Here is a 16,617-nt window from a genome sequence, read left to right as displayed (position 1 = left end):
ATGAGCTGTGAGAACGTGCAGGCGGTGCAGAGTGGCCTTTTGAGGAAATGGAGACACAAATTTTCAGGAGGGCGGCACACGTCTCCCCCAGCCAGAAGCCTCCTCTGTCCAGAGCTCAACCAAGAGGGACAGGCGAGGAGGAAAAAGGGAACCATTGACACACTGGTATTCTTCAGCCAAAGTGGAGGCCCAGCGCAAAATGTGTTCAGTAGAGAAGAGCGGAGGCGGTGGAAGGGGGGGGGGGGGGGGGAACAGAGCAGGCAACCAGATACAAAGAGGCCCTGTGTCAATGCAGTGGCTCTGTGACTGAAGATAATGAACACTAAAATAATATGTAACTCGAGTGGTCCGCAGCATACAAGGTCAGCACCGCTGGCTCGACCAGCGGTGTCGGGGATTCTGACACGTTCTGGGTTGATGTGCGAGCGCTCGGGGGTTTCAGCTGTATGGAAGGGGTTGGCCGAGCTCCACAGCCACACAAAGAGCCTCTCTGCCAGTCTGGACTGTAGGAGGGGAGTTCACTGCTCTCTCAGCTCAAGCTTCTACATTTCCTCTATTCCTCCGTTTCTTTCCATTTACCTCTGCTGTACTTCTGTGTTATGTTAGTACACGGATACACCATTAGGAATAACCCGACTTATTAAAACTCCACGTTATAAGACCGGTCAATTCATGGGCAGCAATTACAGGAGCATGGGTCACACTCAATATAATTGCATTGATCTCACCTTCCCCCATTGGGTCCTGGTGGAGAGCAGAATGGGACCCCTCTGGCATGGCACTCAGGCCTCTGGAGCTGACAAAACAAAACATGGAGGGTCAGACAGGATTCAGGCACTTCATGTCCGGGCTTACAGTACATATCACGTGGCAGTGTTTTTCTTTCTTGGTGGGTTCTCATTGAAGCACACCTAATGTTTCTTTACTTTATGTTAGTCTTCCTGAGTTTTTATTTTTTTTGTCAAGTGAGCCGTGCTCTGCGTTGGCTCATGCTAGCTACTTACAGTGGAAACCTTTAATGTGATCACGTCTGTCTGGGTCAAATTGAACATTATAAGAAGATGATTATTCCATTTCTGTGTTTTTCTTTATTTCTCGTGCAGATTATAATCTAACATATAATATATAAAATATAGTTTACTGAATGTAAAATTATAATCAGGCTATAGCCTGAAAGAGTATTTGGCCGTTTACAAATACAGTAACATCAATAGTGCAAATTGGTCACTACGCCACAGCTTGACACTGGTTTCAATGCATTTCTAAATATTTAACTGGCCTGACAATAAACTATAGGCTATCAATGGCTAACTGGTAGCATCAGTATCATAATACAGTTAAATGGGAGTAAAGTCAAAACAAAAGAAAATAGAATTACCAGTCAATTTTTCTCTCATATGTTGTCACGTATGAAAAGACCCCAACTGAACATTGTAAGCAGACTAATTGATTGCTTTTTGATCCATATAAGCAGTTGATCGCTGTAACCGTGATCGACCATAAGCGCTTTCCACAAAGCTGGGGCTGAAGTATGTTTGCAAAGTGGAGGCAACAGCGACATGAGCTCATACTAATCTGTAGAGAAAGACAACAGTCTAACCCTAACATGGTAAAGATTTGACATTTGAGAACCGGCCTATTGAGCTATATACACATCAATTATGCATCTATAATTGATGTGTTCCTCAAAAACAGCATGACAAATTGATTTACGAAAAGCCACTACTATAAATATGAATGTCTGCTGCATAAAATGACTGGAAAATGAAACAGAGGAGCCCAAGTACATTTCATAAAAACTTGCTTTTATACATTTGTTTCACAAGTGTTCCAAGTAAATCCATGTCGCATCAAAACAAGTGTCTCGTCATCGGTGTAACGGCCCGGCGAGAGTACAGGTTCAGGTTTTCTAGTCCCTCATGCCAGGCTGCGGTGCCGTTAATGATGCGGTGTGTCCCTTCAGAGTCACTGTGCTGCCAGTTTCTCACATCACTGCCTCTCTGGCTCCTTACAACAAATCAACATGAAAGAGTGCGCATGAGAACTTCTCTCCCTGTGATTCCTAGTGAGCCTCCGGCCTTTTAAACATTACATTCTCCAGCCAGCTAGATCAGAGGAGCAGGAATTCTTCAGGGATTAGGATGGGCATTGTTCATAGTGCGTTTGCTGGCCACTGTGCCGAGCTGACAGCCGGGGCGAGCCGAGGCCAAGCCAAGACCACTGCCAGGAGGTTCGCCAATTAAGATGTGCAGGAATGCAAGGAAGGAAAGTCACAGAGCTGGATCCGCACATTAAGATCACTGCTTCACTGTAGGGTCCCTGCAGCTGTAGCCTGGACTCGAGTAGAGCTTGTTTACCGGACAAGAAAGTCAGCAGCCATGAAAATATTATTATTATTTTGTTCATCCTCGCTCAGTCAATGCAGCACTGCTACAGCAACATTCTTCGAGAATGAAGCCTCCTCAAACAGCCGTCGACCAATTGATTTTCGAGTGGTGAGCTAGTTTGTGAAGCCTGCAGCGGTAGTATTCATGTCGAGGGTCAGGCTCTGAACTTGTTTCAGTGAACAGCGAACTAAAAAAAAAAAAAAATAACTCTGTTAATCCCACCTACTATGACCTTATGAGCTAACCCCACTTTATGACCAAAACTAATCTGTCTCTGGTCAACGAGAGGCAGGCCTAGGAATAATGGGCTCAAAATCCTAGACGGGTGGAGAGAGTGAAAATGTCTAGCAGTGTAACCCACAATATTAACACATCTGGACAGAATTCAACGATCGTAACTTATTACCATTCACCTCCTGTTTGCTGACATATGGCAATTCCAAACCCTTGTTTTTCTAGGGAGGGGGGTACCGCCAGATTTCAAATCCTAAAGAAAACACTACCTACAGGCTAACATTCATGCCAAACTGACCACCTGTCCTTGAAATAGCAGCCATTTCACTCAAATGGAGAGCATTTGGTTCCCACAGCTGACGACTGCATTACCCCGCAGCATGAACTGGCCGCATGGGAATCTGCAACTTGCCCCTTAATTGAAGACAGATGCTAAGAGCCAATCTGATGGTTATTAAAAGAAAGACCTGCAATGGATCACTTCTTCAGATGGGCTGAAAAACATCCTTGTTCCTCTAATCGCCCGGCTTGACACTGATCCAGGCAGTGAAAAGAACTGAATTCCTTTCTTTTAAAACACAGAAAAGTGATAATTAAGTGAGCACAGATGCTGGCCAAGATACAGCACTCATACAACAACAAAAAAAAAAAAGGAGAACCTTTATACTGACTCATCTCCACAAATGTGTTAAAAGCCTCACGCTGGGATAATACGCACACACAAACGTACCTTGAACCAAGACCTTAGACTTAACATGTAGAAGGAAAAGAGTCCTTGGGGGGGGGGTGATGACTATCTGGGGCATTTTTCACCATTGGCAGCCTGTCACAGTCAAGAGAGAAGTGAAACCACTGAAGCAAAGAGAAAACCAGACATGTCACTTTCTCTGTCTCTTCAGGAAGGATTATAGGGGGCACAGACAAGTCAGTGAGGACTGTGACATCATATTTAACCAAAACACAAAAAAGCTTTATTGAAGGCAAATACATGGACTGCATTTAAATCTTTTTGTCCTACTGCCAACTGTTGATGCTCACAACTGATTGCCATTTTGATCCAGCGTCTGAATCCAAAAAGGGAAATGAATCAGCCTTCTGTGCAACAGTTAACGGCTCAGATTGATGTCTCCTCATGCGGAGCAAGTTGATGGGAGGAGAAGCTAAAAATAGTCCAGAGAATTCCGGCTGCGTTTCGCTCTCACAGTCGGAGACCTGCCGGATCACATTGCATTCACCGTCTGCCCCAACTAGGCCCACGGGAATCTGGAAGTATGACACAAGCCCCCCCCCCCCTGGGATGTCATCAGTCAGACACAGTGGTGCGGGTTTCTTCAAGACGCCATCGCTCAGGACGGATGTTTACGCTCAGAACAAATAAAACTCAACCTGGCACGGCAGGCAGATGTTTCAGGGTCCTACAGGCTGATTGAAATAGAGACTTTTTTTTATTATTTCAGCACTGGTGCTATGTTTATCTTGCAAGACCTCTCTCTCTCTCTCTCTCTCTCTCTCTCTCTCACCCTCTAACCCCGGCAGAAAATACCCCCTGACAAACAGCCTTTTCTGTTGTTGCCCTCTTTCCCACATTACTCCTGCAGTTTGTCCCCTGACACACAGGCCTCAAGAGACCAACAGCTTTTCATTCACTGGGGACAACAATAAACCCTTACGGTCTCTCTTCACCTCAATCAAATCCACAGCTTTCACAAAAGAGCTGTCCTAACGCGTGACTTCCCCCAGACACACAACATATGAGCCTCTCATTTTAGTGCGCTGCGTTTTTGGAGCATGCTGCTTAGATGTGGCGATAAGTGATCCATCCAAATGAACACCCGCAGGGGCATTTGTGAGGAGTTTTGCCCATATGGTGCACGTACAACCCGGCCAAAATAGCCCTTAATGGGGGAATAATCATTCCCCGCTGTGCTGAAAAAGGAGAAAAAGTCATTTTCACCTTCCAGTCAATGACCTATAACCACACAGAATGCATACCTGGCAAATAAGGTTGGAAAGTGCCATCTTAAGTGGCAAATGACAAGTGAAGACTTCCAGCTCTTCGCAATTATAAATGGTCGACAACCGGAGGGAAAGTAGTCCTCCATAATGTCCTGCAGTGTTTGGAGGGGAGAGGAGAGGGCTGCTGGGTAAAAGAAGACGGCAAGTCTTCAAATAGAATTGGAGTGTACCCATTTAAAGGCGCATTACACCACATCTGCAGGCAAACGGCTCCCTTGTGCCTTCGTGGGGGCTTGTCAAGACGGTAATAACAAAAACATAGTGTCTGGCATTCCTTGAGCGTCTGGAATGTTAAATCAATTGTCGCACAAACTCATCAATTTTTTAAACAAACACAAAGTTGTCAGGTCTTGTTTAAGTCTCACAACGTAATCGTAGAACTTGTAAAAGCTGGAACTTTATGGTCCCGTGAGATTTGAAATCTACCCCAAGCAGCATCAAATAAGCTCTCAACCACTAAATGACAAGAGAGGTGACTAATGAAAAGCTCAAAAGCAGGTTTTTTTTTTTTAAAGTCATAAGATCTCCACAGATGATATCAGGTCTGCGTTCAGCAGCTCTGGTCATTTTTACACAGCTTCAGCATGCCAAGACTAGGGAAGAAGGAAGAAAGTGCCAGCTCTGAGATCCAAGGCACACTTGGGCAGCTTCCTGTCTGGACCACCTGGAAGAGAGCGCCGTTCATCGCACTGAGGCAACATTTATCTCAAATCATGTTAAGACGTTATTGTCTAAAAGGGTCAAGTGAGCTCAAAAGGAGTGGAAGATGGAACTTTTCACTGGTAACTGATTGATTCTGTCCCATTCTTCTCCCAACAGCTGGTGGGGAAAAGTCATTGACCTATGAAGAGCCTGCATTTGGAACCTCACTGTGTCTCACTGGGGCGCTCATTAGAAAAAAAACAATTAGGATTGCATGGGGCACCATAGGAGGAGGGCAATTGGGATGCAGAGAAAGAGGAAATGACAAATGATTCAACGGCAGCATGGAGGTTATTTTGTCTCGCAAGTTAAATCTGACATCGATGCTTCAGTGGAAAAAAAACTTCTTTCTTTCAACAAAAAAAAACAAAAAACTGAGTCACCAGCAGCTGATCAAAGTTCACTCAACTGAGAGTGTTCTGTTTCAAAGACAAACACTACTTATCTGACTGAAACTCCTGCCCACTTCAGGGCTTGCAGTATATCTTGCAGGTTGTGAAATACACTTAAAATCTTGTATGCAACACTTCCAGGTGTCAAAAAGGCAGAGGAGCTCATCACCAGGAATGTGCTGGAAGTGTTTTACTTATGTTGAACTCAAAAACGGTCTCTTTGGCTGAATTCATAAGCCCGATTACACGCGTACAGATGTTTTGTAATTGACACTCTCTGTGGCAGTTGCATTGGTTCGTTCCGCTGAAATGGAGCAATGTTATTGCTGGTATAAGCTGGTCAACTCAAGCCCTTGTTCCTTTTTCTTACGAGAGATCAACACGCGCAAAATGCCCAGTGTTTTTAAACAGCCCTTAAAAACACACTATCAATATCAACATGATAAACACAGAAGATGCATTCCTGTCACGTGTAGCTTAACTCGCTTCACAGCTAAAGTTGAGTTGGCTAAGATTTGGTGAAGTTGTCCAAAGCAGTTCACGTACCGAATTCGCCAACTTCTTTCCTCCCGACGACTTTTGTCCCCGGTAAAAAAAAACAAAAAAACGTTTCTCCGCACTTCCTTGGTGTAAATCTTGAAGTTTCTCTGATAGTTGTCGTTTTCTCACATGTTAAAATCCGCTCAGACGCTCACGTCCCAGCGCAGGTCATCAGCTTGTACTGCGTCCAACTCCCAAACGCTGCTGCATCTCTGCACAACTGCGAAGAACGGATGCTGCGTTCATGAACCCTCGGGAATATTGTGATTAGTAGTTGAACGTCCGCTACAGCGCAACAACAATGAGAATACCCTCTGGTTCTGACTCATGCCAGCTGCATGTGGTGACAAAATGTATTGTATTGCTTCCATTTGAGCCTCCAAGTGAAATAAAAATAATGGTCACAGAAAAACTGCTGTTGCTATAGGATGCATTTTGTTGTTTGGTTCACAGTTGTCACTTCCCAACAAAAATAAACAAAAGTGCACAAAGTGAACAGTTCTAAAACACGTTGTATATACTATATAGTCGTATATATGTAGTTGTTTATATTTGAGAAGGTTTGTTTTAAGATGAGCGAGAAAACTATCAATGAAACGCCACCTGTCTTAAGAGTCTGTAATTTACGAGGAGTCCTTGAATGTAACAAAGGCCCGCCTGTTTTTGACAGGCCAGTGTCTGTTTGGTGAGTGTCAGAGAGGTATTCCCACACATCCTAACATCTGGCCTGCATAGTTTGGTAATTTCGTTCAGTGTTAGACAGTTTCAAAATGGCTTAATGCTTTCTCTTTAAGGTCTCTCTACTTCCACTCGTGGAGGAATATGTTTCCAATCCAAATGACAGGCGTGTGAAAGGACATAACCAATTGTAACTCTGCCAATTACATTTATGACGGTCAGGTCAGTCGACTGGGGGTCTCACAAAGGATGGCTTCAGTGAATCAATTGGGTGGTTGCTAATTTATGTGTGGATGATTAAATAGAGAGGGGCGCGTTTGCTTTGCACAACCCCCTCTCTGCCCCCATAAAGGCTGTGAAGAAAGCAATATGCTGGACGACTTGACTGAAAGAGTCAACACAATGTGAAAATGCAGCTCGTATTGTCACATATAAGCTACAGTCTGATACAAATGAACTCGCTCCGGTAGGACTACAATGTGCAGCTTCATGTCCTTAAAGCTGCGCTATCCCAAATGATTCTAATTCAGAAAATGATTTAAAAATCAAAGAAATAGAGTTTGTGTAGCCCATATTAAACTGACTTATCTGCACAGTGCTGCCGAGTTGAATATATAATAAACCAATGTCGCCACCTGCTGGTAATAAAGAGCAATGTCTCTGCCCAGTGTGTAGGTAACACTGGATTAGACATCTAGAAAGAATGGCAATGTAAGTCCATTTATCTGATACATATTTGGAAAATGTCTGCAACTGTATTTTCAAAACGTTAAGGAATTTACAGTGCATGATAATTTATTATTCAGAGATGACATAACTCTATAACAGGTATAGGCGAAATATGTTGTTTGTAGAACGTCATAACACAAGATCACAGAGATTATAGTCACTATATGACTCTCAGACCCCGTTGTTGTGTCCTCAGAGGCTGCAGTTTAAACGGCACGTTCGGTTTAGTCAAACCCTCTCTAGAGATCACCTGACTAACTTAAACTCGCTGTGGATGGTTCAGTACAAGGGGAGCTTTGAATTGTATTCATGTAATTGATCACAAATGGTGTTATCTTTATATTACGTTAATTATGGCAACGAACTATAAATGGAGATAATTATTATTCCAGGTAGAAAATGTTCACTAATATTAATGTATATAATAAAATATTCTGTAAAAGCTGAAATTAAAAATACAACCGGCGTATTGTATGGCCTATGAGGAGCTTGGATAGTACAAAAATGGTACAATAAAAAAATGGAATAGGCTTCTGAAAAAAACACTCCCAAGTATATTTTGATTTAATATATTTATTTAGTATAAACAATATACTGCTCAAGTTACGGGAAACTATATAATGTCATGTACAACACACACACACACACACACACACACACAGCAAGGAGTATTTTTAAAAGGTATTAATAAGTATTATTTAATGAAGGTATTGTGCTTGTTCTGAAAACATGTCTGAAAAATCATTGACAATTTCTCACGTAAAATACTACTTCCTCAAAATTCTAAGATTATGTACAACATTACGCGTGTATGTGTAATCCAACGTAACAATGGTTTATAAACAGGATAAAAAATACATTTGACAGAGTGAAGAAGATGGCAGGGCAGGATTTTAGGAAGTTGAAGGAATCTTTTTATAACATTACATATCCACAAACATCCCCGCAGCTCTTACAGGGACGCACAGGAAGCTAGACTCTTACTTTAAAGTAACGGACCAATGTGGACCTAGTGACAATTCAGGATCTAACTTTTGAAATGACTTTATTTCAAAAAAAGAGCTGTTCACTAAGAACATCCAGATACAAAAGCAAATACAACAAAAGTAGAAAATATTTAGGAGTTTAACCTGATCCAATGACATCCAGTGACAATCTACATCCAAACTAATGACAATCCTTCACTTCTAACCTGAGTACAGACTGATATCCAACCATTCATCTTAACAGGCCACTGCATTAAAAACAAGCTAAAAAAGTCAAAATACAACCCATCACATTTCATCGTCACTTCTATGTACATCACCCTTACAAAATAAAAACACATCCCCTCCAGCATTCAAACTCAGTCAACGGACATTGTTGGTTCGGTGTACAACAACTGTCTCCAGCAACCGGTGTAACTCACAACCAAGATGGCTGGTGGTCAAAGGCGAGGACTGACGGATCATATGGGCTTGGTGGTGCTGTTGTAGACCAGGCGCTCTCGGTCCTCCAAGCTGACCGGCACAGTGTTGACGGGCACACGCTGGTGCTGTGAAGACTTCTTCTTTCCCTTCATGAGGCAGTATATCAGGATGCATAGTAAGACGAAGATAGCTACACCCAAGAGGGCAGCTATAGCTATAATACCTGTCAAATGAATCAAAACACATTCTTAAAAGGCTGCGTCACAAAAAGAGACAGAAGCTTTGACAATACTACTGAATAGCAAGAAAAAGGAAGTCAAAGCTGCATGGTTTTTTTTATTTTTTTTTAATTTTTAAATAGTTATTATTTGAGCTTCTTTTTTAGTCTAGAATGAAACAATAAAAAGAGAACATACCTGTATGGCCTTCAGCGATTCTTTTATCAGGTCTTGCAAATATGTCCTTTTCTGAAATAAAGATAAAGATAGGGTATGGTTTTAGACTTCTTGTGTTGTATGTGACATAAACAAAAGCTGAAAAAAAAAGCGAAAAAATGATGGAAATAATACAGGCAATAACATTTTTGGCCACTTGGAAGCAGCAGAAACAAGCCATGAACACAACACTGCCTCACTTTTTAAAGAGTACTCCAACAATTTCGCATTATCCTCTGAGACTTTGTAGAACTCACAAATGGACAGTAGAAATAACAATAAAAGATGAAATATGAAAATTGAGGCAGCTCGTCTTTTATTGCGTTTTTAAAGTATTTTATTCTTCTTCCTTGGTAAAAACCTGGCGCCTACTTTAACCAGAATGCAAAGTGACCACAGACAGTTCGTTGAGGTGTGTTCAGGTGTGATTTTCTGGCTCTTTAGCAGCTTAACTGCTACAATGTTTTCACCAGTCACTTTAAAAAATGGCTTTCTGCCATTGGCACATGCTGGGCAAGGCGTGTACAGTTGGTTCACCTGAGCTTTCTCCTGAAAACAGCTGCCTGCTGGGACCGAACACGATGCCAATGAGAGCGGTGAGATTGAATCAAACAGTAAAATCCGGTTTCCTATTACATGTAGTCATTTTTTTCCCCACATTGTTTATTGAAATTTAAGCAGTGTGCAAAATACAAGGGGGCTTGGACCCCCCCCCCCCCCCCCCCCCCCGCGAGAACTCTTTATTGAAACTTGAGACCCACTGAAAGCCTAAACAGCTACATTTTAAAAGGGGGTCTCTAAAATAGTTTTTAAAATTATTTGTCATTTAAATGTCTTTTAAAAGCTTAGTCTACCATGTCCAGCAGGATTCATGATTCAAATTGAAAACATTTATTCACAAATATTAATAGTAAATGCGAGAAAACATTAGTTTCATTAACAAAAGTAGCAGAACTTTCTGATAAATGAAAAATTCAAAGTTCTCATTTATATTTGTTCCCAAGAGGCTGAGGCAGTTAGACGGCAGTAAAAGAGATTGACTGTGTGAAAGATATCTGGGATGTGCAGTATTCTGTGGTTTTGTACAATGTATATCTTAGTTGTACAAAAAGGAAGTTAATTTACCAGGATGCAAATATCTGTAAAAATCTTAACGTTAGCAACAACCCACCTGTTACCCCACGGCAGTCTCTAACACAGGTCTCCTTAGAGTCAAATCTGTTGTCATTTCCGTGGCAGCCGCCGAAGTTGAAGCGGAAGCAGCTCTGCTGGAGGGGGTCGTAGTACCACCTGGAGAGACTGTCTCTGCAGTTTCCGGTGTCAGGAAGCTCTGTGCAGCGCACTGTGAATGACAATAAATGGTCCAGGTGAGGTGACATTGTAGCTAGTTGAGTACTAAAAGATGGCAAGAGCATATAATAAGTGACAAAAATCATCACACCCAAAGATTTGGAAAGCATAAAGAATTAAAAAAAAAAAAATAACCTTTTTGTTCATTCACTGGAATCGTCTGCAGAATCCTAAAAGCGTTGCTCACTAATAAGCACACAGGACATAATTCAAGTTAGAATATATTTCATGGAAACTTTTTTTTTTTTTTTTTTTTTTTTTTTTTTTTTAATCATTTGCATGAGCCTGTATGAAAATGACGCCTGGTTTGCGTCGGCACTGCTCACATTGCTCGCACGTCTGCTCATCTGAGCCGTCGCTACACTGCGGAGTCGAGTCACATTCCAGACCCGGAGCCAGACAGCAGCCGTTTGCACAGGTGAATTCCTCCTCCGTGCACGTACCACCGCATTTTTCTCCTGTGGCCCACAAACACAGAGGGAAATGTCCTCTTTGTAATATCGACTGTTTCATGGAGCAGAGGAAATTGTGTCAGAAAAATAAAAACACACGGCAGAGTTCTCTTACCTTGAGGCTGAGGAATCGGCAAACCTCTGCCAGCTTTACCACCTTTATCTGAAAGAAAAACAACCAAACTAGATTCAAATTCAATCACTTGTTGAAAATGAATTGAAGACTCAAGGAAGTTACTGGCCTAGCGAAGAGGTGGTCTCGTACATAACAACCCCCCCCCCCCTCAACAAAGCAACACACAACCCACACCAATATTCACCATGATTGTATCACTTAAAGCCAGAACAGGGTGCAGCCAGTTACCATCATATCTAATAAAAACACCAGAGATTATTCAAGTATAAAAGCTCACAGCGCAGATACCTAAGCCGTAGCAGGCGTTGATGCACTCCTCCTTGGAGAGATAGTTGTTGAGATTCTCCCTGCAGCCCCCAAACATGAACTCCTCACACTTCTCAGAGGCAGCATTGTAATGCCAGCGAGGGAAGGAACCACGACACCGACCGACCTTCTTCGGAGCCATGCAGTGGTCTGGTGGGACACAAAATAAAAAAAGGATTGGGTTTGGATTCACAGTTCAGAATAGTCACTTGAGTAAGAAAGAAGTTCCTCCAACACAGTGAGAAATGGAAGTTTGGGAGTTAATGATTTCATCCCCCACACACACACACACACAGTGATGTCCCATACACGGTTTAGTTAGCGGTGCAACTAAACTACGCTTCAGTGAAGTGAGCTCTCTCACCGAGGTTAACTGATGGCAAAATATAGTTATAAATGATCAAAGTTGTCTTATGTACTCCAGCACAGTGACCCCCCCCCCCCCCCCCCCGAAGGCTGCAGAAAACAGATTTAACGTACAAGAGGATTTCGTGAGAGCCATAACAATGTAACACTTGTGGTCGTCTCACAGCCGCCACCACTTCCTACTTTCGGTGTCTGTCTCGTGCAAGCGGCCCGTCTTTGATAGAGAAGGGCGAAAAAGAAAAAAAAAAAAAAAAAAAAGGGTTGCTGTGTTTCCAAAAACACTGAGGTTAGAGAAGGTAATGCAAATTGTCTGCATGTGGTCGGTGACACATATTCTAAGTCTAACCAGAGTGCTCACGTACATTATCAGTCATTTCAAGACAATTACATGCCGACTGCAGAATTAAACCAGGAACTGTAAGCTACACCGTCATTACCAAGCTCTCATGTCTGACTGTCATTCATGAATGAGTTTAGTTGCTATTCAATCCATTCATTCATCATTGTGGTGTAAATGTAGCAGCATTGACATGTAGTCTCTGCCAAGCCCATGCATATGCTACCAAAGCACAAATCACTCACACTATTCAGGGCTCAAGCTGTTAATCAGTAACTGAGCCACTGAAAGGTTAAAAGTGTTTTCTTGTCCTTCAGTCGATCAACCATCAAGCTGCAAATATACAGCCGTGAGTTTAAAAGAACTTTTGAATGAGAAATACGGAGACGGATCACAGAGGTGGTTGAAATGTTGTTTGTGTAACACAAGCTGAAACCAGACAGACAGGTTTCGATGAGTCGGGGGTGGAGAGAGTGGGACGGTACCGGGGAAGCAGTAAAAGCCAACTGCACCACTCACTTCCGTTTACGGGAGAAGCTAAATGTGCCGAGAGAGCTTCACCGCGGCTTTCTCTGTCGCGTTTACAGGGAAGTGACACCGATACTCGATGTGACAAAAAGAGATGACTTTTACCAAAATGCCTTGCCACAACATGGATGACTTTATTCCATATTTCTGTGGTTTGCTACTGACAGTTTCACCATTACAGGAAACTAATCTGGTCTAATCTTCTCACAAGATTGAGCGTCTCTCTAATCTCTCCATCTTCACGCTGTTTCGTCATTCCTTTCCACAGGAATCAGGTGAGCATGCTGGGACAGGTTTGATCAGCAACTACCAACTAAACCGCAAACAAAGCATGTTGAAAAGGAAGCTCCTAAAACAAAACAAAAAAAACTCAGCAATGATATAACACCAGTCACAACCGTTTTTTTTTTTTTTTTTGATTGTGTAAATAACACTATATCAATGATTTGTAAAGGTTTATGGAATTTAACAATCCTAGAACCGCCCTGTCTTAACCTTAGAAAACAATGACTGAAACAGAAGTCCTGTATGAATGCATGTGTTCAGTCTAGATACTCACGCTCAGACTGCTCAGGAGTCAGGACCAGCACGGTGACCTTGGTTGAGTCCGCCTGGCCGATGGTGTCTGTGACCGTTAGCTGGAACTTGTACACCCCCGATGTCAGATTGGACACGATAATCTGGTCGTCAAAGTTGGTTTTCTACACGCCGTGAAAATACAGGCTTTTCTTATCATCCACAAATATGATCAGTTGACTTTCAATTTAGTGACGGGCACAAATAAATAGCATTACAGCGGACATTTAAAAAAAGGAACATCAAGACACACAGAAGCAGGATTACTAACAGTTCGAGAGTATGTCAAGCTCTGACACAGAATTTAGGCGAGAGTTTACTCACCTCAATGACAGCATGAGGGTAACTGGTGAGCATGTGCCACTTGAAAGACACAATCCCCTGGTCATCTTTGCTCTGCAAGCCGTTCAATGTCACGGTGTCCTGAGGCTGGACTACAAGATCCTGGCCTCCATCGGCCACCGGGGGATTGTCGCCTTCATCTGGAGAGAGGCCATGGGAGAGGTGAGCAAAAATGACAGATGCAAATACAGTTGGAGTCACACCTGGACTGACAGGAAACCAGAATCTGTACCAAGGGCCATAACGATGTGGCGTGTGTGAACATGCATACTGAGGGTTTCTGCCATGAGCCTGTGGACTCACAAATCCACATTACAAACTGTGTTTTTAAAAAAAAGTTTTTAAGAAATGATCTGACCCCCTGAAAAATGAGCCCTATAGAGGTCAACTTACACGTTACAGTTATTTCTCTTTGTAGATGTAAGCCCAAAAGGAAGAATGAAGGACATAATGACCATTTCATCATCACACTGTATGACCCATTTTATATTATAAGGGGCCCAAACTGTACATCTCTACATGGGGATTTTTTTTATTAAAGAAAACAAACAAAAAAACAGAGTTTCAAGAGTTTTCGTCTTACTTCGGGAAGCATCCACTGCAAGATAGCTCTCATAAACGGAGTCCAGGATGTAATTGATGTATCCCTTTTTCCTGACAAAGCGGCAGGCGTATTTCTTCTTGTACAGACAATCAAACAGAAAGCAGGAGTTGACCGTGCCTTCCGGGGCTCCTCTCTCCATGAAGGCGACATTGCACTTCGGCTCTTTGCAGCAGGAGGCCACGCAGTCCTTGTATCGGTCCAGTTTCGGCGACGAAATGAACGTCGCTCCGTCTTTCACGGACTCGTCGACATCGAGGACAAAATCCTCCCGACCTTTCTTGAATCGGGCGATGCACGTCTCACCAGTCTGGCCGCAAGTGGAGTCTAGCAGCACCAGGATCAGGAGCGCACACGCTCCCCACTGTCCTTTAACGAGTAAAGTCATTTTACACGTCCCGTGAAGATTCCCACACAAATAATACAAATCCAGAGATCGCCCGTTACGACAGTAGCGAATTAAAAACACCACTTGTTGTTTAACAAAGGCAGTCTTTTTCCCCCAATATATTTTTTTAGGCCGCAAAGTGGCAAAACACTTTGCTTCTTCTCTCAAATCAACCTTCAGCTCCTGCTACGCGTCCAGAAAACGGTTCCAAGCTTCCACAAACGCTCTCCGGGCAGATCCGATCCGATCCGACTCTGAAACTCACACGTTTGATGTCGACAAATAAAGAGCCCGAGCGATCGACGACATTACCCAGGTGACTCACCTGAGAGATACAGGAAGTGAAATTCCACTCCTGAGATGCCACTCCCTTCTGGCTGTGAAATAAGCTCCAAAGAAAGCAAAACAAGGACAGCGCTTTGTGTTGGTGAGTGTGACTGTAAAGCACTGTACTGCTGACACATGGAGTCATTTACAACATTAGGGTTGTTTCATATTGTCACAGGGAGAGAACTGCTGCCACACACGCTTCTTCTTCCGTATCCTTATCTTTTCACTGACATAAATTCAGAACATGTTGGCCCTGGTGTGCTTTTTGTTGACGGTTTTTCTTTCTTTCTTTTTTATTTGTGTACCCTCAAAAACTGGGACAACTTTCATCTTTTTAGGGAGTGGACTGAAGGTAATTTACGAACTTCTACAATGAGCAATGAACTCGTCTAATTTTGATTTCGTCACAATGGCATTCCCCCATGAGAAGGTAATCCTTCAAAATCCTAAGGAAATAGTACAAATGACACTAGCAGCAGTCATACAGCTATAGAGGACAATGGGAATCTTTTACCCACTAGTGTAAAACATAATGTACAATAAGCTTACTAAATACAATACGATCATGTTGAATTGTGTAAATGCATTATTTACTATAGTATTATAATAAATTATCTTTATATCGTAACCGTTTTTAATGTTTAAAAATAATATAAATTATTCTGTGTGACAGAAATTAAATACAATCACATATTACATCATAATAAAACATAAAACCATCAATAAGGTAAAAAAAAACAACAACAACAATTAAATGCACATAAATAAAAGAATAGCGACAGGAGAAAAAAGAAGCGTAAAAGCTGGTGGTAATATGAGCTGCTTCATACAAACAAATATGTCCAGTGGTCAGACAAGAAAGTGAGTCTTGTAAAACGTCATCGCTTTCTGTGTCCTTGACTTCATCCGTCAAATACTCAAGCTCTCGTCCAGAAGGTGGCAGTATGATCCCATCTACAGCTGAAGAAGCGGCTGAAGGTGAACGCTTCAAAAAAAAAAAGTTCTCAAAACATTGTAAAACGTGCTTTCTGGCAGACCCCCCCCCCCCCCCCCCCCCCCCCCCCCCCCCCCCCACACACACACACACACACACACACACACATACAGTACAATCATTAACACGCCTTATGATTCAAACTAACATGGACCCCCAGTCGCCTTTTCGCAATTGTAGTGGTACTGATGATTCATGCAGTGAGTCACTCAATTACAGTATGTGATGAGTCATAAAGTCGACAATTTAGACTATACAGGAAGCAGGAAATGGTTGCTAAAATTATGCAATGCAGCTGAATTGGTTTCATGATTGTGACTCAAACATAACTTCAGGCATATTTAGCAGAAGGATAATGGATTTTTGTAAAAAACAACAACAACAACAACA

The 16,617-nt window shown here is 42.4% G+C and overlaps 2 protein-coding genes across 2 annotated transcripts in view; both read right to left on the bottom strand.

The window, feature by feature from the left end:
- The window catches only part of LOC137880291 (pleckstrin homology domain-containing family G member 3-like), a 32,203-nt gene extending 25,811 nt beyond the window's left edge, over positions 1-6,392 (bottom strand). The window contains exons 1-2 of the mRNA XM_068721583.1: positions 6,278-6,392; positions 729-796 (exon numbers count right to left, since the gene is read on the bottom strand). Coding sequence (XP_068577684.1) covers positions 729-777 — 49 coding nt within the window. The 5' untranslated portion in view covers positions 778-796; positions 6,278-6,392. The remainder of the gene's footprint in view (positions 1-728; positions 797-6,277) is intronic.
- A 1,841-nt stretch (positions 6,393-8,233) lies between these two features.
- spint1a (serine peptidase inhibitor, Kunitz type 1 a) lies at positions 8,234-15,294 on the bottom strand. Its single transcript, XM_068721870.1, has 10 exons — positions 14,498-15,294; positions 13,897-14,054; positions 13,556-13,697; positions 11,748-11,915; positions 11,439-11,486; positions 11,198-11,329; positions 11,007-11,057; positions 10,693-10,863; positions 9,504-9,554; positions 8,234-9,310 (listed from the first exon to the last, which is right to left on the bottom strand). The coding sequence occupies exons 1-10, from the start codon at positions 14,901-14,903 to the stop codon at positions 9,126-9,128; spliced, it is 1,512 nt and encodes a 503-aa protein (XP_068577971.1). The 5' UTR covers positions 14,904-15,294; the 3' UTR covers positions 8,234-9,125.
- Between the last annotated feature and the right edge of the window lie 1,323 nt (positions 15,295-16,617).

The sequence above is a fragment of the Cebidichthys violaceus genome, unplaced genomic scaffold, assembly GCF_023349555.1.
Source record: "Cebidichthys violaceus isolate CVI_PGR_0920_01 unplaced genomic scaffold, fCebVio1.0.p SCAF_28, whole genome shotgun sequence".
In the NCBI taxonomy this organism is placed as follows: Eukaryota; Metazoa; Chordata; class Actinopteri; order Perciformes; family Stichaeidae; genus Cebidichthys; species Cebidichthys violaceus.
Note: the sequence above shows the minus strand (reverse complement) of the source record. Positions and strands in the feature narration are given on the sequence as shown.